The sequence below is a fragment of the Acanthopagrus latus genome, chromosome 24, assembly GCF_904848185.1.
Source record: "Acanthopagrus latus isolate v.2019 chromosome 24, fAcaLat1.1, whole genome shotgun sequence".
NCBI classification, from domain to species: Eukaryota; Metazoa; Chordata; class Actinopteri; order Spariformes; family Sparidae; genus Acanthopagrus; species Acanthopagrus latus.
Window position 1 is genome coordinate 1,990,117 of NC_051062.1, and position 26,058 is coordinate 2,016,174.

At 42.5% G+C, this 26,058-nt stretch overlaps 3 protein-coding genes across 4 annotated transcripts in view; 2 read left to right on the forward strand and 1 right to left on the reverse strand.

The window, feature by feature from the left end:
* The first annotated feature begins 32 nt into the window (after positions 1-32).
* On the forward strand, positions 33-6,895 carry LOC119015362 (heat shock transcription factor 2 binding protein). The gene is made up of 10 exons (XM_037091254.1): positions 33-175; positions 310-410; positions 1,067-1,202; positions 1,459-1,562; positions 1,674-1,823; positions 2,233-2,377; positions 2,570-2,687; positions 3,120-3,223; positions 3,797-3,996; positions 6,657-6,895. The coding sequence occupies exons 2-10, from the start codon at positions 360-362 to the stop codon at positions 6,684-6,686; spliced, it is 1,038 nt and encodes a 345-aa protein (XP_036947149.1). The 5' UTR covers positions 33-175; positions 310-359; the 3' UTR covers positions 6,687-6,895.
* A 512-nt stretch (positions 6,896-7,407) lies between these two features.
* cryaa (crystallin, alpha A) lies at positions 7,408-9,460 on the reverse strand. The gene is made up of 3 exons (XM_037091255.1): positions 9,236-9,460; positions 8,615-8,737; positions 7,408-8,087 (listed from the first exon to the last, which is right to left on the reverse strand). Exons 1-3 carry the CDS (start codon positions 9,431-9,433, stop codon positions 7,878-7,880), a joined length of 531 nt encoding a protein of 176 aa, XP_036947150.1. The 5' UTR covers positions 9,434-9,460; the 3' UTR covers positions 7,408-7,877.
* Positions 9,461-14,757: 5,297 nt separating this feature from the next.
* The window catches only part of dgkza (diacylglycerol kinase, zeta a), an 89,546-nt gene continuing 78,245 nt past the window's right edge, over positions 14,758-26,058 (forward strand). Inside the window, exons 1-2 of one of the 2 annotated variants that reach the window (XM_037091251.1) lie at positions 14,758-14,914; positions 15,967-16,079. In XM_037091251.1, coding sequence (XP_036947146.1) covers positions 14,795-14,914; positions 15,967-16,079 — 233 coding nt within the window. In that variant the 5' untranslated portion in view covers positions 14,758-14,794. Of the gene's footprint in view, positions 14,915-15,966; positions 16,080-26,058 lie in introns of those variants that run through there. The other variant, XM_037091246.1, reaches the window with a different exon arrangement.

The window sequence follows — 26,058 nt, forward strand, 5'->3', positions numbered from 1 at the left end:
AAACACAAAGGAAGAGGAGATAAGCCAGCATCCCCGGCTGGATGCTCACAAAACCCGGTCTGGAGTGTGGCAGGGAGACTGAGCTCGCATCAGGCAGAGTACTCCTTTTTTACTCGATTTTGGCTAACCACCGGTCAGGCGGAACATCCACCGTTGCGCCCCCTTGAGGTCGGAGGTATTATAAAAAATATTTATTTATGTTGGGCAGAACAACTTCAGGCTCGTTTACCTACTTCTACACTGATGCTATGTTTGACATTGTTTAACATCTTTAATGTTACCAATGTATTAACGCTGACATTCCCACAGTGAAAAGTAGAAACTACAGCAGAAGTTGACGACTTGACACCGGCCACAAGATGTCAGCCTCCTTAGGCGGGAAATCGCTGGCTCTGAATCACGGAGCAAAGGTAACATGCTGCTCCTCACCACAGCCTGACAGACACATGTCCACGGTGGACCTGTCATTACCAGACAGTATTAATGTTTAGTCCAAGCCAAGCAATATTACTTTTGAGTTGGTTTCCCATTCATAGCTTCTAATTTCGCAGGGAGGGTTAGAAAATACAGGTTGAACATCACCCGGAAACGCCTTGAGTTGATTTCTTACATGAAGATGTGCTGCTAGTGGAAGATTGCAATGGAAACTAATACTGCAATTTCTGTTTCTTACTGTTTCATGGTTCATGTTAGGAGCTCTCTCAAGCACTTAGATGCTTTGTGAGGTCTTTACAAGGACCTTGGCTTAACTAAATAAAAACATTAATTTTCTTTTCTCTGAATTTCATCACTAGGAACAGCTCTTAAGATTAGGTATCTTTATGAATATGGCCCCTGGTCCAATGTGGACTAAAGAGTGAAATCTCCATTTTTGCATTTTCACAAATAGCACATTTCACAAATACTATTATAATACCTTCCCCCCCTTAGTGCAGCATTACAGTCCTTAGCACAAGGTCAGCAAGGTGCTGTATGACCAGACAGTCAAATATTATTGACCTTGATCTGGCTTATTAAAGTGACGCCAGAAAAATTTCTGCAATGATCTTTATCTTTTTTCTTTCAGGATGCTTTTGTCAGAGTGAGGAAAAGAGATTTGGAGAAGTTGACCACCGAAGTCATGCAGCTGAGGGAGTTTCTGCCCAGGGTCCTAAATGGAGACCTGATGAAAATGCTACACAAAGCTCATGCAGCTCAGACAAGTACACTTCCATTAAACTTAAACCTGTGGCAGAAAACAGTATTAAGGGTTTTGATCAGTTTGCTGAGAGGCTGTGAGGTAGAGTCACCCTGATATGAGAGTCAATATTGGTGCCGCTGTCTACTGAGTTGATTTATTTAATGATCAGTGGAAATGGATTTTTTATTTTTGTTAATCTTCTTATCATGAGTTCACCTTTTCTCACCTGACCCCTCTGTCCAGTGACATGTGATGAGGTTGTGTGTGTGCATGTGTAGTGAAGGAGCACCTCGTGCAGGAACAGGAGCAGTTGCAACAGCAGTGTCTGCATCTTCAGGCCCGACTGGATGCCGTGCAGACCGAATGTCAGAAAGAGAGAGAGGTGAGTGAGGACAGGCAAGAAGAGAGCCGTAGAGCCATGCAGATAGCTTTTCCTCTGTCAGTGAACTCAACAACACCAATAACTTTGAGAGATTATCCTTCATGTGTGTAGGAGAAGCTGTTGTTACGCGAGCAGCTATGGCAGAGCGGAGCACAGCTGCAGCAGCAGGCAGACTTCTGCTCTGCTTTGGGATCTGCAACCTGTAACCTGCTGTGGAGTAGCTCTGCCAGGGAGCACACAGTCTCACAGTGGCTGGCCGATGTGAGTCATCTCCACAAGTCTGTCTGTGTGTGTGTGTGTTTCTTAAACAATCCAAACGACATTCATGCTTGATTGTAAACTCTCAAAGTGTCATATGAAATATTGAGATGATTTGATATCTGAGAGCTTCTCTGGCACGGCTAGTTATGCTGGGCAACAGGTGTTGGACAGAAAAGCAGATGACAGGAGGAAGCAGAATATCTCAAGTGATTTAATTCAGAAAAGCTTTACGTGCAGAACAGTTGGCAAGCACACTGGCAAATGTTGATAGGTAGGTAGAGTCACAGAAAAAAGTTTAAGAAGGTGCGAATGTGACTGGATGGAGGGACCAGGATGCACAGTGATATGATTGTATTTGAGTTCTATCGAGTTGTGTGTGTGTTTGTGTGTGTTTGTGTGTGTGTTGCAGGGGAAGCTGCAGTCTTTCCTGTCAGTAGCTGCTCAGACCCTGGAGAGCTTTGTCAGGTCTCTGGATGAGGAGGTGAAACCTCAAACGGAGGACCACACCTCCCAGGAGCACCAGTTTGTGCTGGCTTTGGCCGGAACTATTACTAGTGAGTTCACAGCTTTCATATCGCAACACATTGGTGAGTTCACACACACTTGAAAATGTATGTTTTGCACCACATTTATGTTGGTAAATCAAGAGAGTATATCAGTAACTTTCATACAACCAAGCTTATTAAGTGTGTCAACAATTTAAAGTCACTGATCTCAGCTGTAAAATTCCTCCTGTCATCAATCAGACATAGCAGCAGTAACCTGTGGGCGGGACTTCCTATCCAGCTCAGCTCACATTCTCCTGGACACTCTGATTAAGCTTTTGGAGCTGATGAAGCCTTGTGTCTTTCCCAAACTGAAAGTGTACGTGGAGCTGCGGTACAACACATAACACAAACTGTGCCGGGGCTAGTTTGTAACCATGACATGAAATGTGTAGACCCTTGAGCTAATTTCTTTATATCAAATCGATTTTGAAGTTGTTAATTTAAGGTAAAAAATGTTCCTTTAATGACCTGATGTCTAAAATAAGAACCTCATAACTGTAATTGCAACAGCGTTGGACACAAAAGCTCATTTAACCAGAGTAAAGGCATATGACCTGCCACCATGTATCTGTGTTTATTTATGTGCTCATCCACTGTTTACTGATTATTCAAATCTCAAATGAATTAACTTGCAGGTAGATTCAGTCATGCGTGCAAGTATTTAGGTGTGGGCAGGAGGTGTCAGTGTTGTGCTTCTGTAGGACACATTAGTGTTTAAGTACACTGACTGTGCTCATGTTTGCTGCAGGTTGATGCTGATGGCTCTGTATAATGTCAGCATCAATGTTAAAGGACTGAGGTACATCAGTGAGAATCCAGGACTCTTGCCTCTCATCTGGACTCTGCTGGATGGTAGGGAGACAGGAGACAGAAGATGAATTTAGAACAACTTGACTCTGTCACAAACTTCAACACACACACACACACACACACACCAATGTTACATTAGTTATCTATGGTAAAGTAGATCTGTGTAAAACAATGAAAAGTTGTTATATACAGTTGCAGGCGAATATTTCCATACAATTTATGTACAGTTTTTGCCAACATCCAATATGCTGACATTTTATAACTTATTGTGGCCAATGAACAATGCTGATACTGATATATGCAGTTGTTTTTGAGTTCCAGTCCTTTTTTGCACCTGTAGCAGAAAAATTGCTAAAGTTATGTGATAAAATGTTCAATGAAATGTCTTTGCAGTGCTTTCAGTTGAGCATATGTCAAAAAGAATTACAAAATGTTCACATTGTCTTTTGTTTATGTTGCACACAGCGTCTCAGCTCCTTTGGAACTGGAGGTTTACATGAAGATTCACTGAATTTATCATATCACAATTGTTATTATGGATGGAAACTATACATACTGTGTCCACTGCAGATCAGTGTGTAGGTATCAGCTTCACACTCTCTGTTTGCCTGACAGATGGAGACTGGGAGGTGTGTCTGCACACTCTGCGTCTCCTGCAGTCAGTGTTGTTGGAGGAGGATGTGTTGCTCCTGCTGGGTTCTTCTCTGCTGGATCCAGACCTCCAGGCTCGCGTCAGCCGACTCACCTCCACAGTGCAGCCCAGCTTGAGACTAGCTGCCCAGCAGACCCTGGAGGACCTGCAGTCCTTCCAACAGGTACCACAGTTACAATATGTGTTGACACGTGCAGCCACTTCATGCCATCAGAGCAAAGAAATGCTTTTTAACAAGAAGGAGGGCTTCATTTTTCTTCATCCCCATGCGTTACTAACAGAGAATCGCAGGTAACCTATGCAGCTGCTCGTGGGCCATCTGTCAATCTTACACTGTTGAATTTAGAATTCATTAATGTACATTCAATTAGTAGTACTGATAAACACAAGACTCTACCTCCTGTGTCTCAGGAGGTAAAGAGGGTTGTTGACTAATCAGAAGGCCGATGCTTCGATCCCCTGCTACTCCAGTCTGGATGTTGAAGTGTCCTTGTGTATTAGTGTCTGAATGGGCAAGCATAGAGATATTGTGTGGTGCTTTGGACAGAAAGTGCTGTGTTGCTCGTGTTCTTTCTAGTTCTCTTGGCCTCTCTGATTACTTTCTTCCTCAGCAGTACATTTTATGAAGTCACCCAAAATACAGACCTTGTGTTATGGGCTCCACTGTTACAACAGTAGGTGAGCCGTGTGTGGAGGAAGCTAATGTAGCTTATTATGTAGCATATTGAAAGTATCATAACCAATGTAGTTAACAGAATGATATCGTAACAACCAGGTGTTCTTAAAAGTAGGGATGGGAGGATGTAAGATCACACATTCCTTGATTTTGTGGAATTTCTATTTTCAGGAATCATGAATCAGTATAATCATAAAATGTTTTCATATGTCACACTGTAATTTTATAGAGGAGAATGCTGAGAAATACAGGGGCATGGTCAGATATCAGTATGTTAATAGTGGAGGCCACTGCAGAGGAAGTGACAGATTTCCAGATAAGAAATAAATCTAGCCTTGACAGTGTGCCATAAGGAGATGAGTGAAAGGTGTAATCTCTAGTAAAACGGTGAAGCAATCAACAGACGCTGATAAATCCTCAGTCCTTACAAAGGTCTTGTAAGGCTGTGGCTGACCTATTTGTGTGAGAGCAGGCTGGTCGAGGGACCTTACAGACTTAGATCAAGTTTTTCTAATGAAAGGCCTTAAAAGAGTATTAAATTCAGATTCACTGGATCTTTTTTTTGTCATATCACTTCCAGTCTGACCTGTAAGCACCACCTCATCAGAGAGGATTGAGGTAGAGGTTATACTAAATGTCTTATCCTATCTTAAAGTTTCCATGTGAAAACAATATTATTATAGATTACAACAAAATCGCTGACAGCTGAATCTTTATCGATTCTTCAGACAAGTGAAGATACCTCTAGAAATATCCAGTCCAGTCGGCCATTTTCTTTCTCCTCCTTACTGTACCATCCCAATGAAGATCTCTGTTCCACATTTCACGTTTAAGATGAAAATGGTTTATTCATATATCATTTTTGTATTTCCATCCTGAAATTTCATATAAAGTGGTTTTAAAACCGCCTTAGAAAAGTCTTATATTTAACTTGTTAATACCTGTGAACCCCTGTGAGAGGGAGATTATCTGAAAGTAGGTTGAATAATTACCAGATAGCTCCCTAAATCTTTAAGTTTGGACTCAAGTTTTCCAAAGAAGGTGGGTTCACTCTGGGCATATACATTGACTGGTAAAACATTTTGACCTTGAATTTCAGCTTGTAAAAGGAGAAAACGTTCAGCTCCTTTGCTGACTTTGTTAAGGCGTTTAAATTGCAGATGCAGTTTATTAATTAAAGTAACAACACCCCTGCTTCTATTAGTACCACAAAAGGGAAAGGCTTGTCTCACTAGGGTGTCTCACCCATTAGGCGAGTCTCTTGCATGAACACTAGATCACATTTCTGGGATTTAATAAATGACATAACCTCCTATTTTGACTGGATGATGCACCCTCCTTATGTTAAAAGAGTTTTAGGCATATTCTGATGATTATTGCAGTTACGAAGCTGAAATGCAATTATTGTGGCCATGATCATTGTTCAGATTATTTTTTTTTATATCTTGTCTGCTAAAAAGTAAGCAGAATTAGGCCTAAACTAGAATGGGTGTAGAGCAAGAAGATTATCATTGTCCTTAATAAAGTAATATGCTGGACGCATGATGGTCAGATAGGGTTAAATAAGAGTCTTTTCAACATATCCATGCACTATTCTCAGGGAAATTTTAATTGAAAACTCGTAGAATGGCCTATATTGAATTGTTGAAGGAAGTCAGAATGGATTTACCTCTTATTGTGTTCAGTAGTTTTCGTCGACAAATCAATATATAATGTAAAGTACAAGATGTCTCCCAGTTCACTGAAAATGTCCATTATTTGACACCGGTTGGTCTAAACTAGTTGTAATATCGGAATTCCTGCTGGTACGTCCAGGTGGTTGAATAAGATTTAATGTTAGCAGAAAAAACCCTCCCCCTTCAGCAGGTGATTATGAATAACCACCGGGCACCGACATCATCCTGATGAGAGCCAATAAGATGATCACATTTTTTTAAAGGAGGGGAAAAGGCTTTTTGTCAGGACTGCAAAGTGTAATACTTTTGGCTAGTCCTTAGAGCTTAATACTTCTGCTTTTTAATTTTGAAAAAAATCAGACAACAAATATTCATTTTGAATACTGTAAGCTGAAAGTTGTGGTGGTCTAACTAAAAGTAATTTTGGACAGTGTGAGTGTGTTTAAATATACAATACTTGTGTGTTTGCAGGGTCAGGGATGTAAAACCAGCAGCGTCTGATGTGAATACAGGATCTTCACTCCAGTTCTCCTCTGTTAACGTTCCTCTTATCACATTTGACCTGTCTTTATGTGTTTATTAATTTAACATTTGAGCTCTCAGATTTGTTGACTATCTGTGTCTTGATTAGTTGGTTTCCTGCTTAATGTTAATATGATAATACAGGTTTGTACGAGACACTCTAAAGATGATGTTTGTAGACTTTCAGAGCACCGTCTGTCTGTTTTACTTTAGCCAGCATCAGGATGAGATTGCCAAGAAGGTTTTCAACATTGAAGGAATTTGCCTGAGAATCTTTGTATGTAATAGTCACAATAGACACAGAGAAGTCAAACAGAAACTAGACCAGCAGAAACCCATTGAAAGTACCTAGAAATATGTTAAAGAAATGAATAGCAGTTATAAGCTACTTGTTGGAAAAAAGCCTAAATTATTATTAAATAGTGTAGGGGTCATTTTCAAAAAGATTTTGAGGCAATTATTGCGGTAATTTTGGGGTAATTTCAAAGAAATTTCTAATGTGTGACTGCCTACTTCTTGGCAGATGAGAAGGAACCAAGGCTTCTCTGCACCTGATTTGAAGAGTAGAAATAAATCCTCACAGGAGTTGCTTTTGGTTAATTGTACAGCTTTATTGCATGTTTCTCTAGTATGGACCTCTCTTTAATGAGCCATGAACAAGGCCTAGATTACAGAACAGTATATGTTTCAGACAAGAGAGGAGAGGGTTCAAAGAGTCAGCACAAGAATGGAAGTAGCCAGGGCCTCAGAGAACTTCACTGATGGGAAATCTGGGACAAGCCAATGTGTGACATTTACCACCAAGCTTAACCCCAGCGATCTGTAGTGTCAGAGGGCTCGCTCCGACACAGATCAACAACAATCTGCAGAATGAAGCATCAGGTCGTGTTAATGTCTCGTCCTTCGATGAGTTTTCTCCTTAAAAAGTCCAGCCGCCCCTCACTTAACCATCCTCACTGGAAGAGTTTCGATTAATCTCAAACAATGATACTAATGTGCGCTAAGAAGAAACTACAGAGGAGAAAGTGAAGTGAGGAGGACACAGATATCCTCTAAGGGAAAGGGAGAGGAGGAAGAAGCCAAAGGGTGGAGGATAGAGATTCTGTGGTCATCCATCCCTGTCGATGCGGGCTGTAGGAGGGCCAGGCGCCTTCCAGCATCGCTCGGCCTCTAGGAGGAGGCAGCAGCGTTGGGCTTGTCGTCACGGGTGACGGGGATGCTGCGCTCGCTGCGGCCGGATTCACTCCCCCCGATGACCTTTGGCCCGGTCAGAGTCAGCAGACCATCAGTTGACAGGGTGCAGGTGATTGCTGATTGGTCAACACTTGCGGGGAGGCGATAGCGGCGGTGAAACTCACGAGAAATGTATCCGTGGTCATCCTGAAAAGCAACAGCATCAACAGTGAGTAATGAAAAATGTTCATAAAGACAGTTTCATTCAACTGTCTTTACGTAAGTGACTATTAAATCTTGCAAAGAAAAAGTTGACAGATTTTGTTTTAATGTGACCAGCAGTGGTCCAAATGTCCTTACAACTCACTGCTGGTGAAATGATTATAATGAGCCAGGATACAGATGCTTTTTAGCTGAACAAAACATGTACGAACCTCAGAATTAGAACTTAGAATCTAAGTAATGGCTTCAAAAGTTGAGTTGTTCTGCACTTTTCACTAAAAATGTACTAACCAGACAGTTTGTTGGAAGGGCAGTAGGTGTTGTGATCATACGTCAGTATGTTAGATAAGTCAGAGTGTAACTGCTTAAAGGTAATGAAGGGGCTTGATTTGATGTTCAACAGAATTATTGTAAGTGGGGGCTCTATACTTTAACTTGTTGCCATTGGTCTGGGAAATAACCCTAACCCTTTCTATTTCTACATATACATTGACAAATATTAGGATCACTACCTGTCTTTCTCCATGCTTGCCCAGGATCTCCACGTAGTCATCGCAGATCCTCACGCTGAGGTCATCGGGAGAGAAGTGCTTGACGTCCAGGTAGACTGTGAACTTATCCCTGTCGGACCTCACCTGGAGGACGAACATAGAGACGGTTGTTTGCACCACAGCCTTTTCAGAAAACATTAGCGGTTCAACCTCATGAGACATCTATTCCTGAAAAGTTCTGTTTAGCACTGTAGATGTTACGTCTAGCTGTAGAGCCACTAACTCAAGATTCTCTGAAACAAACAAATTCAGGATGTCAGACACAAAGACAAGGAGGTTTTATAACTGATCCAAGATCAGGACTGTGGATGAAACTGACAAAACTGGGACAACAAAGCCATGACTATCAGAAGTATTGATAAATTTACAGTACATTTACTGCTGCCTTGAATAATATTGTAACTGATGTTAAAATGAGCACTGGAGTTATCTTAACATCACTAAAAATGTATTTTTTTAACACATTTGTCTGTTCTCCCTATCCTTCCTCTCCATTTGCTCTACAGCCAATCTACATATTTCTCCGAAGGCTCTTAGTGTGCTTCCTGACAGGCAGTGGAGTCTAGAGTCTGGTCTTGTTACCTCAGAAATGCCGGAGCTGGAGGAATCCAAAAAGCTGCGGAACAGCGACTGTCTGTAATAAGGGCTGATGGTGGAGGCAGTGTAGGGGAAGAGGTCGTAGTCGAACATGCCCTCTCCAAAAAACTGGTCGAAGAGTCGGGCAGGGTAGGCAGAGCTCATGGCACGTCTGAACCAGGGGTGCTGGATGGCAATATCCATAGTGATTGGTCGAGCTTAGCTTGGCTTGGCTAAAACGTGGCAGATGGACCTGCTCAGCTCCAGCAGGTGATGGAAGCGAAGTGAGGAAAGATGGAGAGAGTGGAAATTTGATGACAAGCAGCGAGTGAAGAATGTTTCCAGAGTGCTTTGTCCTCTGCTCCACCGCTGCCTCCTCTTTATATACCTGAGAGCCAGAAAGAGGGGCTTTAGCCACGATCCCTCTGGAATGGCATTATCTCATGGTAGGTTGGGCCCTGTCAGCAGAATCAGGGTCGAGGATGGGGGGGGCACCGCTGGGTCCAGACCCTGGTGCGACCCAGTTCCAGCCACACACCAGACACCCAGGGCTGCCAAAACAAACCCTGCTGGAGAGAGAGCAGAGGGGAGGAGGGCATGACAGAGACAATGAGGTCAGGAAGCAAGCTAAAGACACTGGGGGATTTTACCTGAATGATAATGCATCAAACAGATACACACATATCTATTCTGTCAGTCAGTCAGTGACATAATGCTGCCTTATTGTTCTGCCTGTGCAGATGACGGAGGGCAGATTTCGAAACAATGCCGCCGAGGGACAATGGAGCAACAGCACCACAGCCGGATGAGAGGAGATGGATTCAGGGTGTGTACGAGCATATCACTCATACAGATTAATGATACCATCAAGAGTAAGGAGAAAGAGAACGCATTATTACTATTTGGAAAAGCAAAAATGGAAAAAAGTTTACTATCTATCTGGTGAAATTAAAGGGCCAATAGGAGGACATCTTGCTGCCAACCCTGTAAATATTTTGTGTTTTTTATTGAGACAGCATCTATTTTACATCAACTCACGAAGCAATTTTTAAGTTAATCACAGAAAGGCTGTTTTTTTAACAGTCATTCAAGGTTGTTGGCCCTCAACAACTGTCGTGATGTTTTCCAGTCTGGAAGAAGTTCTGTTATGCTACATAAGAAAAAAACAAAACAAAACAAACTACAGTGCTCAAAAAAGTTAAATCTTGATCTGATCTGAATCTGAATCCAAAAATCTTTAGTGATGTGCATTGTACAGTTTTTTGGGGGGATAAAATGACGCAGCGACGGTCAATGGAAACCAAAATCATCAACCCACTGAGGGCCGGGATCAAAATCACACCGAAAATCAAAGTACAAAATTTAAATCACAGGTTTAATGACCATCTGGGCATGCTCCCAGTAAGTCGGCTCGGCTAATGGTGTCCTGGGGGATCTCCTCCCAGACCTGGATCAGGCCATCAGTGAGCTCCTGGACAGTCTGTGGATTTAGGTCAGGGGAACAAGAGAGCAAGTCAGTAGCATCAATGCCTCCACAATCTCATGGAGTCTGTTTCTGACAGTTTGGTCAGAAACATGTGCACCAGCAACCTCTTTGGGGGTTGTCTTGCCTTTTGTCTTTTCATTGCACCTGTTGTCACTTCCATTTGCACAAAAGCAGGTGAAATGGATTCACAATCACTTGTGCCTCCTAAATGGAAAGACTGATATCCCTTAAGTTCAAATAACTTGGTGTTCTGCTGTGATGATGAACAAAGTGTATCGTGTTCAGTCCTCGCAATACTCATGCCCAGGTACCAGCTGCTCCTTCTCTCTCACTCCCTCTCTTTTCTGCAACAGAGAGGTTGACCCTCATCCTGCATGCTGCCCACGTAGCACTGCCTCCTCTCACCCACTCAAAGTCTTCCTATCACTCATCTCGTGCGCTACATGGTTGTTATGGTGCTGGCTCATCAAACGCGGCAAGTACAGCGCCTCGGTGACTGCTGCAGAAAGATAGTTTACAAAATGAGCCAAGATTTTGGTTAGTCTGATTCATTTTCAAAAGTGAGTTGGTTCCATGAAGCAGTTTCAACATAGTTTAAACTCATTTGCTATGGCAGCTAACCTAGTTTTAGGCAGGCTGACTGTCGTTGAGTTGCTGGTTGACTCTTTTTGACTCATTTAACTGATTTTTTAGGTTCATCTAAGTCAGGTGTTGGGCTTAAATCCCCACTTTTCTCAGTGAAATACTTTGCATTTCAAATGATATCATTATTTCTCAAGGTTTTGTATCAAAGTTAGACATTCCATTATAATGACACAAAAATCTAAATGGCTTTTTATTGTTTTTATAGAGCATTACAGAGAGTTATACTGAATGACCTTGTTGAAAGGTGCTTTACAAAAGTGATTCATTCATTTAAAAACATCACAGTGCATATCGTGCTAGTGTTTTACCAATGAATGCAGACTGTTATGGATGCACAACCTAAACAGGCCTTTTATGACAGATATGTACATAAATATAATGATGAAGAAATTTTACAACATAATGCAACTAAAGACAAAGGTCAAAGTTTACAGCAAAGAGTAAATTCTAATGTAAGGTCACTTCCCATGTCTGTTGTTCCAACACCAGTGGCTTCCCGCCACCTGCATTAGTCTAATCCCACAGGGCTTTGGCCAGCCAGCAGAGGGGCTTAGCCGCTTCATGCACCCACAGGCCAAGAGCAACTGGGCCAGGCAGCCGGGGTTGGGGCTGGTTCAGGTTCAGTTTGGGGAGGTTGTCGGGGTTTGGGGTTGCTAGCTGCTGCAGACCGGACGTAAATGCCATTAGACTGGCTGCAGTTCAGCAGAGTCAGCATTCTGGGTTTTTATCAATGGGGCAGACAATGCCTGCGCGCTCTGTGTTTCCACAGCTCTGAAAAGCTGTTTTGGCCGACAATTTGGCAACCTGGTGCGGTGGACTTCAAATTCATTCACTGATTTTTTGTTTTTCATAAAGCGAAAGAGAAACTTTAGTGTATTGCACCAATCCCATCTAAAAGTGGGTTTAAAGGGTTGTCATGTCTCTATTTGTGTCAGCTCTAGGAGTTTTGACAATTGATCTTGATGGAAGCAAGTTAAACCAGGAGGGAGGGAGATGACTCGGGCTTCCTGCGTGGCTCTGACTTGAGCGGTAAAGTTTATTTAAATTCATAGACCTCCCCCTTCTGCATGTTCTCAGATCTGTTTCTAACAAAAACCTGTCTCCTTGAAACAATGATCACATTACTTCTGGCGAAACTTTTTGCTCAGAACGAGGAATGTTGTTTTTGTCCCCCCCTTGTGTGATAGAAATCCATCGGTGTGTATGGGCATAAGACACATGTGTGTTCCTTTACGACAGACTTCGTATTCAGCGTCTCCAGTGGCACGAGAAGAACATGACATGTGTTAGGGACAAGATACGATGAACTGAAATCAGCAGCGATGAAGCAGGTTCAGTGGAGATGACAGGTATGGCTTTAAAATAACAAACATATGAATTTAAAGTATTTGAGACTTAGATATTGATTCTCCCTCAGGGTCTCTCTGGTCACGTTTCAGAGAGGCTGAATACTGCCGCCCTCTGCTGGACGGACATCATTATCACGTTTCTCACCTTTTAAACTCGGAACTTCCCTGACCTAGATGTGCACCCCAAAGAATAAAACTGGAACTACACTACCGGCGCTTACCACCACTAGCACGCGCGAACATTTGAAAGACACAGTGGCATTCAGAAAAACACAACTGCAGAAAAACACAACTGGTCTAGGCGTGAGTACCCGTCAACCTAAAATTGAGACTCTAATATCGACTATCTCCTAACATGCAGAGATGAACATCACCACAGGGCAATATCATCTTCTACATGAGGAGATCTGCCAGGATTTATTATGCGTACTCTCATGATACCATCATCTAAAAGGAGATCAAAATTAGGAATACTTCTGGGTGCTTGCACGTCACCATATGCTGTGATCTCTCTAGCGTTTGATTCAGGCCCGGTGGCAAGGAGGAGAGCTGTAGGTGGATGCATCCCTGGTGGTATCCTGGATCCCGAGGAAGCTGCATGTTAGAAGGAGTGCGTGGTAGCACACCTGAGACCGCTATGCCTCGCATTGGATTTCTGTGAGCTATGTGACCGTGATGCATAAGAGGTGAAAAGATTTTGGAATTCGAATATGAGCTGATAAGAGTATAAAAGTAAAATTCAAGAAGTGGATGCATTATTTGTCCGAACACGTCTGAACAGCACTAACATATGAGCTGGTGAACAGTGTTTCACCTTAAATTATCTGAGAAGAAACCTATAAGGTGGATGTTCTGTTTGGTAAATCAAAAATTGGGGACCTGCCGAGATGTCATCCACTTGTTCTTTAAACAGGAAGACGATCGCATATGTGAAATTCTGAATGTTAAGTCAAAACATTTGGGAATATGAGCTGGTAACAGTGTTTCACCGAGGACATGTGGTGGGGGCAGAAGGGCTCAGGTGAAAAGTTTTTTTAACCAGTCTGAACATCTGTGATTTTAGGATATGTAATGGAGGGCTCACTGTAGGTCAGAGCGCGTCATCGCAGCAGAAGTTAAAACTGCGGAACGATGATTGAAAAAGGGCAACACTCGCGTGCGTCACGGCAAAATCCGGCGATTAGACATAATGATCTTAACATGTTGGCAGATCTTAGATAACATCTTTCCTGCACATTTTGCTGGCTGTGTCTTAGCCGTTGTTTATAGTGTACCTACTGTACAGCATCAGGAGCTGGGTGAAAATTTGGTGACAACCTGGCACTAGAGTCAGCAGCAGCCACTGTCACTTGCAGATGCTGGTGGAAAGGGAAATCTCATTTGTTAATTGATCATTTTTGGTGCAAATGATTTCAGATCATTTATGACAAATTTATGGCTTTTAAATAGTGATGGGGACACAATCTGCCATTCCAAAAAGTGTCCCCGGAGTCATAAGGTGTCCATGCCAAATTAAAGCAAAAGGGGGACATACAAATATTAATATTAACATATTCTGAGATTCATGTACTTTTTTTTTTTTTTCTCAAGATTTTTTAACGACAAAAAACACAATTCTACTGTTATACTACATATATATGTTTTCTCTTCTCTTTCCAACTTGCTGTGGCAGGGCTGCAGCCTGTCTGTTGCTCATGCAAATAAAGCCCCTCTGAGCTGAACTGAACGGGACTGAGACAGACAGACAGACAGACAGACAGACAGCTCAGTTGGTTTCCTGCAACAGTCTAGATGGCGGTTGGAGCGGAACGCTGCTCACCTACCGCCGACAGAGTAGGCTAACTTTGCGTTGGGACCCACGGTGGACGTCTCCGTGTCCCGGCAGACCGACACAACTCTGCGGGTTTTCGTGTAACGCAGCGGCGGCACACGGAAGATGGGACAGAACCGAGCTTCGTTTTAAATACGCACCGAATTAGTAACTTCGAAGAATATACAAGAACACAGCGGGGAGCAGTGGAGCCGACAGAGAAGATAATTACCGCAGTATAACGTTATTACTCGTCACACGAAGCGACCGCAGGGATGATGAGAGACTCCGCTCCTCCGGTTGTGGAGCGGCCTGGGCTGGAGGACGTGGCCGAGGAGGAGGACGTGTTCGCGGCGGAGGGGAACAAGAGCACGCCGCAGCCCGGCAGCTGTCAGGTGGGTGTGTAGGTGTTTACCTGTCTGTCTGTAGGACTGAGATTCCTGCTTCAAACATAAAGCCAGCGCAGCCACACTGTCCTGACACATGATGGAATCACACCGCGACACCAAACACACATGACATGAGTTAAGTTAGTTGGGCCAGACAGGTGAACGGTGTCCGATTTATCCGATAAACCGCAACCTGTCTTACCTCCTTAGTATTAAAATACTCTATTAGCCGATGTTTTGCTGAATATTCCCTCATTTGATACACCGAATGTACAATATTAATGGGCCACTATGTAGTTTTGGAGAGGAAACTCAAACTCAATTTCAATATTTACAATATTAAAGAGGTAATAACACAAGCTCAGATGTATTTACTCTCTCCATAAGTGATAAACAAGCTGTTCTCAGAGGAAATTAAGGTCTCAGCGCACTGTTTGTAGAAAGGTGGCAGGGTCCGCCACATATTAACGAAGTAAAACAGTATGAAATTGATGTTGGTCATCCGGGGTCAGTTTGTCCCATCATGGCAACAAAGAGTGTATTCATTTTATTTGTTTAGGCAGAAGAGAAAAATCAGTCGATGAAGATCTTTCCATTTTGTTAAAAAATGTATCCTCCAAATCTACGTAGCGCACCTTTAAACATGGTATAGATCATCTGCTTTTACTAGATTTCTGCGGGAGTATATAAGCAGGCTACCATTCAAAGGCACTGTCTTATTGTTTGTGTGTTTGCCATCTTATCCAAAGTGAAAAGGTGAGGATCAGCAGTGATCAGTGTGTGTTAAGCCTTTTTTAAGCGCCATAACTCTACTGAATAAACAATACCAGCCTTACTGTAGCAGCTGGTAATAATACAGTGTTTTTACTGTATTGTCTGTTATCCAAGAGTTGTATCCCTCGTCTGTTGTCACAACATGCGGCGCAGTGTGGTGTATTCAAGCATGAGCCAACAATAAAATATCTGTTAGATCTGCACTGACAGCTGCCGCTGGTGGGTGAGTATCTGTCCAGCGTTCTTTGGAAAACTTTGCATTAATAACTTTGTGTTTCCTTTAGGTAACAGGAGGGAAGGACGTGAAGGGCCCGGAGGAGGAGAAGGGCCAGCTCTCAGTGTCCCAGATGGAGGCAGAGTTTGTCCAGCTGACCTTCAGGAAGCAGGTGTCTTACAGGTAGGAAGCACTCCGAGCTAATCTAAACAGAAAACATGGAATGTAGCCCGCTTCCTGCTAACCTGTTTTACCTGAATGTTAAACTGCGGCTCGTTCTTGCCTTTCTGTTTGTGTTGTTTTGTCTCACATGACACTGTCCACGTGTGTGTGTGTGTGTGTGTGTGTGTGTATGTGTGCATATACTGAAGGTTCAAGGTTTTATTTAATTGTCCTTCTCATCAGTTACAGTACAACAGAGTATAAGTTGTAGTACATTTATGCTGCACAGCAAAAAGATATATGATGTTATGGAAGAGCCCAGGAGTCTCACATCCTGCCGCCCTGTCCTGGGCCATGCACAAACCGTGCTAGCATGTGATGTCAGAATGCTGTGTATTGCTCCTCTGTAAAAGTTGATGAGAGCTTGGCACCAGAATGGAACCGGTCTTGCTGATCTTTACCCGTCCATTCATCGACCTGCGGGGACCCAAAGTAGAACGGATGCGTACGCATATGTCTCTTTTGATATGAGTGTTATAAGCTAAATATTCCTTTAGTTTTGCAGTGGTTAAGTTCTAGATCTGAATTTGATATTCATAATTTTCTATAACTGTTACTTTATATACTTTTTTACTGATAGAAATAGCCAAACGGGAGGTCACAGTCTATATAGACTGTGGTTACATTTACATTGAGGGCATTTAGCAGACACTTTTGTCCAAAGCAGCTTACAGTAATTCATACATGCATTCATACACTGATGGTGGTGGCTGCCATGCAACCAGCACATCAGGAGCAGTTTGGGGGATCAGTATCTTGCCTGAGGACACTTTGACACGTAGACCAGGGGAATCAAACCAGCGACCTTGCGATAACAAGACGCTGGCTCTACCCCTGATCCACAGTTCTGGACGTTACAGTGGTGCCATGGAATATTGTCACGGGAATATTATTTGTGATGAGTAAGACCGATTACATTGCCTGGTTTGAACAACCTGTTGTATAAATAGTGATGAGTATATTCACAAATAGCACAGTCCTCTATCTAGTGAAAAAGAACTGCCGTCAGCTGGTCTTGTATGTGTACCCCTCAAGGCTTGTTTTTTTTTTTCTTCACCATATTAAGCGTTTCGAGAATTGCTGCCTCCAGCATGAAATTTGAAATCCTCCGTAAAATTGTGACAGGTGTCTTCACAGAAAAGAGCACTGCAATTTGAGGTTTTTTTTTTCCTGTTATTTGTAACTGTGGCATTATGTTGAAAAGTGCCAGGGAGGAAGGAAGAAGCTGCAATTTTCCTGTTGTCTGTTTCTACCCACAGCAGCAAAGGGTTGACACCTTGACATATAGTGGCTGTTCAAACAGGTGATTATTGTTTAGCTTTGAATCAAGCATGTCAAATATCTTTAGGTTTTTCTTAACTTAATGATAGTCTGATTATTAAATTAAAAATGAAATTACCAAAATGCCGTCTAAATAATGTCACACCCCATCAGTGTAAGGTATTCAGGTTAAGCCATTGCTTTACAGCGCAAGTTTACAAGGAGGAGTTTCATGAGGGCAGTTACGAAGGAATCATTTATGTTGGCGAGGATATGCGCTACATTTGTCAGGTCTAAAGCAGTGTACCACACACAGAAGGCGAGGGTACACACTTGCTAAATATGAGTGTATCAACGCAGAGCTGAGGTTAACGTGATTTAACCTCACTTTTCTTTCGTTGAACTGAGGGATATGGATTTCACCTATACTGCGAGGATAATAAAAAAATAGCAAGATGAAGGCTGATTGTCTGATCATGTGTCAGCTTTTCACAATAAGAGTCCTGGATATACCAGTACACATGGTTTATGCTTATCCTGGTGTAACTTACATACCCCTTCATCACAACAGCTCACCCAGTAAAATAGCTCACATTAGTCGATTTGATTTGAAATACCTTTGCTGTTCAGCTGTTAATCAACATGTACCCTTTTTTTGTCGTATTAAGTTTAACTTAACTTAACAAGGTACCTTTATTTTTTCCATAAAATATGCTTTAACATGATAATGATCGGCTTTTGTAATTACTATACATTCTGTGAAAAAAAGGCTTTTCTGAATTTACTTAACTGCTGTACTTGTCCTAGCACTCAACTTTACCCACTTCATCATTATGTCCACATTACTGATGATTATTTATTGAAAATCTCATTGTCGTTCCTACCATGTCTCTCGCTTGTCTCACACTGATAAATCACTAGACAAAATGAGTAAATAAATACAAATAAATTAATCTCATTGTGTTAACATTTTGTGAAAGTGCCACTTGTCAGTATTGTCCTACAGTCCTAGAATTTATTAAATGCGTTTGAGGAGAGCATACATCCATGTTGATAATGATTGTTCATTTTTTTTAATAGTTTAAATTTAAATTCTGGCCATATCTTACACATTGCGCCTTTTTTCTTTCAATATCTAAGTTTGGTTGTGTCAAACCATTTCATTAACCAGCAATGGTAGAATATAGTCTAAACCAGGTTTTATTTAGGATGAATAGTTAGTTAGGACATGTCAGCCCACTGTACTGTCGATATGAACAGTGTTGCATTTGCTCTCTCGGTGAACGAAATATTGGCCTGTCTGTTGCCATAGAAACTGTTGGCGTGTGATGTGATTGTAGTCCCTCCTCCTACGTAAACAGGATGCTCACTTAACAGCTGCCCTCTCGCTGCTCCCGGGCCGACCTGCGGAACAAAGTTTGACCTGCTGCCTCGCTTGCGTTGTCCGTGTTTCACGTTGGCATAGACGTTCAAACCTACGCGGATAATCCACGCAGTCCTCTCTGAACATCTGAGCGCACACGAAACCCCCGAAGAGAAATAAGTTACAGCAATGCTTTGATGAAATTCATAAGCTGTTTATATTAACCTGTTACATAATATATGCACTAACCCCCCAGATCACGGACGCAGAGATGTGGACATCTTGTGCTTAGTAGGTATCCTCTGAAATGAAATGAATGTATATTTAGATGTTTATAATGTATATTTAGATGTCCGGAGAGGATCTTTAGACTCTCTTGCATATTTTTTTAAAGGTTATCTCTTGAGAAGAGAAAGAAAAAAACATGCAATACAGAAAATAATGAACATTTTTTCAACTTATATGCAAGCGTAACACAGCCATTAAAATGCAAAATATGAAAATCTATTAATACATGATACGGGTGCCGTTTTCTTGTGTCTGATTTGGAGAGAGAAGTCTGGTTGCAGTGTGCAATACAACACTAAAAGACCTGCTGTAAGGGAAAAGTATTTGTGTAAAGCCTGCCCTAACCAGATGTCATCATTAATAAAGTGGATGAATTTTCCCTCGCCCTGTTTCATACGCTTAATTCGTGTTTTCTCTTTCAAATGTTACCGGATGTTTTCTGTCACTGAGCTGGAGGTCAGAAAGTGAGACAGAGTGGAGGCGTTCATCAGCCAGCTTCTTATGTCACTGCCAGCACGACGCATAATCTCGCCATTATTTAGTATAATCAGTAATCCAGATGGGATTGTGTGCGCGTGCGTTGGTGGCGGGGGTGGGGCGGCGCTGCCATGGCTGTCAGTTCCCCCTGACTCACTCAGAGGAGTTGTGTAATGATCAGTTGCATCTGTGGTACTGCAACACGGCGTGTGTGTGTGTGTGTGTGTACTTCATCTTGTGTTACCTGCCTTTTCTCAGATGGGGTGATATGTAATCATCATTAAGTCAGAAAATACTGAACAATGTGAAACACAGCTGGAAAAAAAAATCAAGGTTTCATACACCTGGTGGGCCTCGTGCCCACATGGACTAGCTTTACATGACTAGAGTGCTTGCTGTTTGCACAAAACATAATCACGGCACACCACGGCATCTCGTGTTTTTGTAATCACAAGTTGACATTGGTTATCAGTGACAATAAAGCCCGCTGATGGAACACAGACCTGCTGTCTTCAGACGGCTGTAAAGACTGTTCATTAGCTCGAAAGCAAAGACTTCATACGTGTCGTGCTCTTTGCGGCTGACAGATGCTGATAATAATCAGACATTAAACACTGCCTTCCTGGCAATAATAATCCTACTTGGACTATAATTGCGTTTATTCCGTATAATTAGATATGTGTTGTGTCTGATGGATGTAATGGAAATAAAACAAGACTTTAAGACTTTTGCTGGACTGTTAGTGAAAAGTTGCGTCTTGTGTGCACAAGAAAGGCTGTAAAATCTAATCTTGAGGATTGAATTAGGACTCTAATGTTCCCAGATGATGAACCCTTTCAGTTTTGGCCGCCGTGAGAGATTTTCTCTAACCGCATTATTTGCCTTATGTGTCGTCTTGGAACACAAGCTATCTTACAACCCGAGGCTGCGTCCATACAGAAAACAGCGCTGCGTTAAAAAAAAAACAACATAACCTCCTTATTTGTTTCAATAAGACCGCTGTCGGAGCTGAGCTCTGGCAGGAGGACACGATATGCAGGGTTGGCCAGCAAAGAGGTTCAACGTGTTATATCGGCCTGAAAGCCTGGAAAAAACCAGACAGATTGCTAGGAAAACCTGTTGAGGACAGTCATGGTCCACAGAGAAGGAGCCCTGTTTATTCAAGTGACCTCATTTTCTTTCCTCTAGTGTCACCCTTCAGAATAAGCTTTGTATTTTAGATTCTGGAAAGACAAGTGTCTTAAATGAACTTAGCCTGATTTTATTATCGTGTGCGTTGCTTGTGTTTGCCAACTGGTGTTTCGGTTTTTGTGGTGGTCATACTTCAGCCTCGGGCAAGACTGATAATGATCATGATTGACAAGTGCTGATGCATCCACTTGACCAGCTGACGGAGTGGGAGGGAAAGAACAATTCAGTTCTCGCCTCAAGCCGAAGTTTGCATAATGCAGGACAACAGCACACCAGATGGAAGCTAACACAGATGGCAAAGATACAAAGCAAAAAGGCCAGGCAGACACTCTCCCTGAGCTCCGTCTGTGCACAGAACTTTGTGTAGTTTTCAGTTTGCATGCTGCTGGCGGTTACCTGTAATGAAAATGTTGCTGCTGACCGCAGCAAACCCAAACCCTCCAATCTTATTCATCATTATGATAGTAGACCACAACATTCAAAATGCTACTCAGCCTGTAGAACCAGATCTTTGATGCTTAAACATGAAATAAACCAAAAGACGTAACACGGCTGTGTCTCAGGAGGCAGAGCAGTTGCCCACCAATTGGAAGGTCGCTGGTTTGATTCCCAGCCCCTGCATGTCAAAGTATCCATGAGCAAGATACTGAATACCCAGATTGGTGTATGGTTATCGCGCCTGATTGGCATGTGGAACCTTGCATGTTAGCCTCTGTCACCGGTGTTTGGATGTGTGTGTGTGTGTGTGTGTGAATAGGTGAATGCTGACTTCTGTTGTAAAGTGCTTTGAGTGGTCGCTAAGACTAGAAAGGTGCTATACAGGTACAGTCCATTCGACACAATATGAGCGTTTTCCAGCGGGGGTTGATATTGATGGCATATTGTTAATCCTTTAAAGGCTCTGTATTTACCCCAACCCTTGCACTGTGCAGTAATGTAGTCCAACATATCATAATCCTCTGTCGTTCCATTACATCCTTTTTTTGTTTCGTTTCGTTAATCTGATGGCAATTTAACATCTGGTCTCATGTCTGCCTCAGCAGCCTTTGTGTTCATTTTTGTAAAAGTCGAAAGAGTCCAGGATTTGGAAAGGAAAAAGATAGCTTGGATTATGATATAATGCATAATATCTCTGGTTCTGCTGTATTGAGTTAGATCCATCATTTTTTTTACTGCCCTTAATGAGTCCGACTGTGTTATAGGGTTACAATGCTAGACAAGTGGTCTGATCATTTTTAGGCCTGGCATCCACATTATGAGTGACATAACCAGAGGCATTTTATCAGATTACATTCATCCGGTGACATCCTTGAGAGTCACAAAGACATGTAAACACACTTTGATATGAAAAAAATGGTGGCGTTACCCTTTAAAATGTACCAAATCCCAACACCGCCAGCCGCTTCTGAGTATTGTGTTGTGTCTCAGGGGGCAGTGGCTTTCAGTCCATAGTTGTGCAGGCTGCAGAATGCCATTGTAGGTATGCTCATGTTTTACTGAAACGATGGCTGGTGTGACACTTTTGTAAACCAAAGCCTAACGATGTGCTACTGGATTCCTAGCGGTCAACAGTCAACAGAAACCAAACTCCCAGATAGCATTAGCTGTCAGTCTGCGGGGTCAGATACAGTAAGTAGGTTAATCAATGACACTGATCGCTGCTGTCCTCCCATGGGGGAGAGGAAATGAAGTCACCTACAACTGTACCCTGCAGTAACTGTAAATCTGTCCCTCACTTCTTTGCTCTTTTTGCAAATGCTTTCACAAACAGAAGAAATCGGCGATGCCCCATTTCGTAATGATGTAATCAAGAGTTTTGCACAATGTGAAAATTCCCCCCCCAAAATTCATCTCACAAATGTAGCTGGCAGCAACACGGGTACAGGAGGCCTCTGCAGATGGCACCGATTCAGTCATCAGACAGATGGTGCCGATTTGTACTGGTGATTCATCAACTTGCGCATCAGTGTGAATATGAGATCAACATGGCGTGACACTGCAGTTATCGGGGTCCGGCGTCGCGTGGATCGGGCATCGAGCCACCACCTCTGTGATCGGGCTGGCGAGTGAACAACCAGTTTCAGAACGCACCCACGATCCCTAGAAAGATTCCGTGTCGGTGTGTTCCAAGAATCTATAAAACAAAATCTAACAATAGGGGAACTTTTTTCATCGCTAAAATCAAGATGTTCACAGCGTCAGTGCTTTGCTGTGGTAATTAGTTTGATCGGCCCACAGCCTCACTTTTGAATGGGACGTGTTTTTTGTCAGCTGGGTTGTGGCCACCCATGTTACACATTCACCAGAAAACCGGTCAAAACACGAGGCTATCAAAAAAACTCCCACAAAGGGAATGCTGGGAACCTGTGACGCAGGAACAAGCCAAACTGGCAAGGGAGCGAGGGGACGCTGAGACTGCATTACATGCTCTGGGGGATTGAAACAATAAGACGTAGGTGCAACACATTAGGGAAGAGAGGTCAGTATCAACACAAAACAGGAAGTTTCAGACAAAGCATCATGAGGAGAGGAAAGAAGCTAACCGGACAAGAAGTGTCAGAATTGTAATATGGCAGTGAAACTAGAGAGAATAAATGGAAAATATGTAAAACTATGAATAATGAATTGGGAAACAATGAGGAAACCAGTCATTGAATGTGGCGACCATAACTGTGCAAGCATATCTCCTGAGACTGGCAACAGACACTTGTTTCAGGCTTAATGGGAAGAAATTGCTCTTAAATTGAACCAACTTGAACTGAAAGAATGGAAAGAGACGCTAGGTCGAGTGTTTCCGCACCGAGTAGCTGCAACATCAAAATCGCTGACAGGCGAAGTGGGTAACATTGATAGTCTCGTTACGTTGCGTAGCTCTGCTGGGGAGCAGGTTCCAGGCATTCATGTGGAAACCACTGGGACTCGCACCGCCCACCCAAAACCCACTGCAGCTCATGCACACCCCCTCCCCTCCATGGGATAGCCATGCGTTTGGGCTTGTTTCAGGATGTCCCACTCGATCAGATTGGGACCTGGCTTTTTTTGTATTCCATTTTAGAGGGAGAAGGTTTAGAGTTGTTCAGAGACTGTAGACAACACTGATTGAGGATAAGTAGCAATCCAAGGGCTGAATCTGTCAACTGCTGGACAGGACAGTCTGATATATTCCAGTTGATGAACAAAGGCCTTTATGAATATTTTTGATTCAATGGATGAAAGTGATACTGGAGAGAAGAATAGGTATGTTTTTTTTTCCCTTCTTGAGGATCAGAGAGATGATAGCAGGTTGTAGAGAGTTTAAACATCTCTAACATTAGTGAAGCCAGTTTGATTTTTTGTAGAATTTCCGAGATAATCCAATTGGCCCAAGGTTTTTCAAATGTTCATTTACACATCCATCGTCCCAATAACTGTAATCATGTTTGAAGACTGAAAAGGAGAGAGGGGCTTACCTCTGTGGACATTTAATTTTTATTTTTTTTTGCAACTCATTAGGAAAATTGTTTGCTTTGGGGTCAGGTTTAGGATTAATGTTCGAATTTATAATCAGAGTACTTCGTTAGAGAAATACGGAGAAAAATAGGTCAGCGGTGGGTGTTGGGAAGTTAAAAGGATCCCTCTGAATAGTGTGTCATGCTGTTGAGCGGCATTTTATTTGTCATGGAAATACTGAGTGGGCAATGGATAAGAGGGGAAAGCTATAACAGAAAGGGAGAGCGGCAGATGTGTGCTGCTGTGCTTATGCATTTGTCTGTCGGGAGGACTGAAACGACAATCGCAACAAGAGGCTTCCTTTCATTCTGTGCCGCTTTTATTCCTCTCCTACACACAGTGTATGGATGCTTTGTTACGCATCTGAGCGGGCGATAGCCGCGGCCGGAGGCGTAATATTTTCAACTTGTCCATCCTCCAATCTGTATACATATGCACACTGGTCTGACCCATTTCTGCCAGCGTGATATTTTAAGAACGCCTTGAGGGAGCTTCTTAAATTTTGGCACTCGCTTCCACTTGGACACGAAAATTAACCGAGTACATATCGGTGGGCGAAGGTCAAAGGTCATGGTCACTGTGACTTCACAAATCCTGTTTTTGCCTATTACTCAAGAATTTATACCTATTTTTTGACAATATACAGTCTCTAATAAGAGGATGATAATATAGGATAAAATGATGAGGGTAAAAGGAGGTCACACTAATCTTGGTTGCCCTGCAACATTATGCCCTCTGCCCTGCCGTCACCTCATTCCACTCAGCTGAAGTTCCTGACCTGACCTGACCCCCATCTGCACCTCAATCCCTCCTCAAAATTGTCATACGCCTGAAAAAAAATAATCAGTCTAAAAATCAAAAAACGAATGGATTACAGATTTACGGATTGATCTGGGAAAAAAAAAAACGAAAAAAAAAAGCAATGTCATAGCCGGTGCTGTTTTCTTAATCAGTCCGCGTTGATTACGAAGGAGCTTGGATGAACGGTTCTCTGGAAAAACAGCGGGCGGCGATAACAACAAGCAGCGAGCTATCAGCCGGTTCCTAACAGGCACCCTTTCAACAGGCGCCGCTCTAATACAAAATAAAAAGAGAGGTGCGATGTGTGTTCTCCCTCCTCCTCCCCTCTCTCTCTTCCTCCCTCTGTCTCTGTTTTTTCCGTCTCTCTCACCCCTACCCAGTCTCATATTTCTGCCTCTGTTTTTGGGCCTCTCGTTGTCTGCGTGAGCTTCATCTTATTTTCCGGTGCATCTTGCCTGTTTAAAGAATTAAAATCAATAATAGGTTATGCTTGAAAATCCTCTATTCCTGGATCAAAAATGCTGCTGAACTGCCCTATGTGATTTTACTTATTATTATTATTTTTTTTACAATTTCTACTGCTGCGATTTGTAGGTCCGTCATTGCCATAACCATGAAGTTCCCCCTAATCTTTTATAAAGCTTTAACAAACAAATAAAGCACAGTGAGAAAACAATAAATCATAATTTGCAAAGGTCTCTTCCTGTATTTATGTGCAGATTGATGCACGAATAAAGAGACTTCTGATCCCAAATGTTTCTGTTGTAGGATTGATTTTCCATATCCAAACTTCTGTGAGAAATCTTCTGTATCAACAGGGACACAGTGGAAAGTATCTTCGCTATCACCGGGATCTGCAAATAATACTCAATAATACCCAATACCAAGTCTCTTTCTGCCTGTCATAGTCACATGGGAACTGCGCCTGTCAGAGTTGATGCAGATAACGGCTCATGTGGAGCTTTTTCACTTCTCGGAACAGCAGAACTGCTGATTGTGATGTGTGTGTGTGTGTGACAGATTGGCTGTCTTTGTGTTTCACTTGTATTCACTCATTGAAACTTGTGCAAC

What these genes read in the sequence shown, in the direction of transcription:
- LOC119015362 (XM_037091254.1), top strand. Translation starts at nt 360, where the DNA reads ATGTCAGCCTCCTTAGGCGGGAAATCGCTGGCTCTGAATCACGGAGCA. An exon ending in AATGTCAGAAAGAGAGAGAG is followed by an intron (nt 1,563 to 1,673) that starts GTGAGTGAGGAC and finishes TCATGTGTGTAG; the next exon opens with GAGAAGCTGTTGTTACGCGA. An exon ending in CATCTGGACTCTGCTGGATG is followed by an intron (nt 3,224 to 3,796) that starts GTAGGGAGACAG and finishes TTTGCCTGACAG; the next exon opens with ATGGAGACTGGGAGGTGTGT.
- cryaa (XM_037091255.1), bottom strand. Translation starts at nt 9,433, where the DNA reads ATGGATATTGCCATCCAGCACCCCTGGTTCAGACGTGCCATGAGCTCT. An exon ending in CCAGCTCCGGCATTTCTGAG is followed by an intron (nt 8,738 to 9,235) that starts GTAACAAGACCA and finishes TTCGTCCTCCAG; the next exon opens with GTGAGGTCCGACAGGGATAA. An exon ending in GCAAGCATGGAGAAAGACAG is followed by an intron (nt 8,088 to 8,614) that starts GTAGTGATCCTA and finishes GTTGCTTTTCAG; the next exon opens with GATGACCACGGATACATTTC.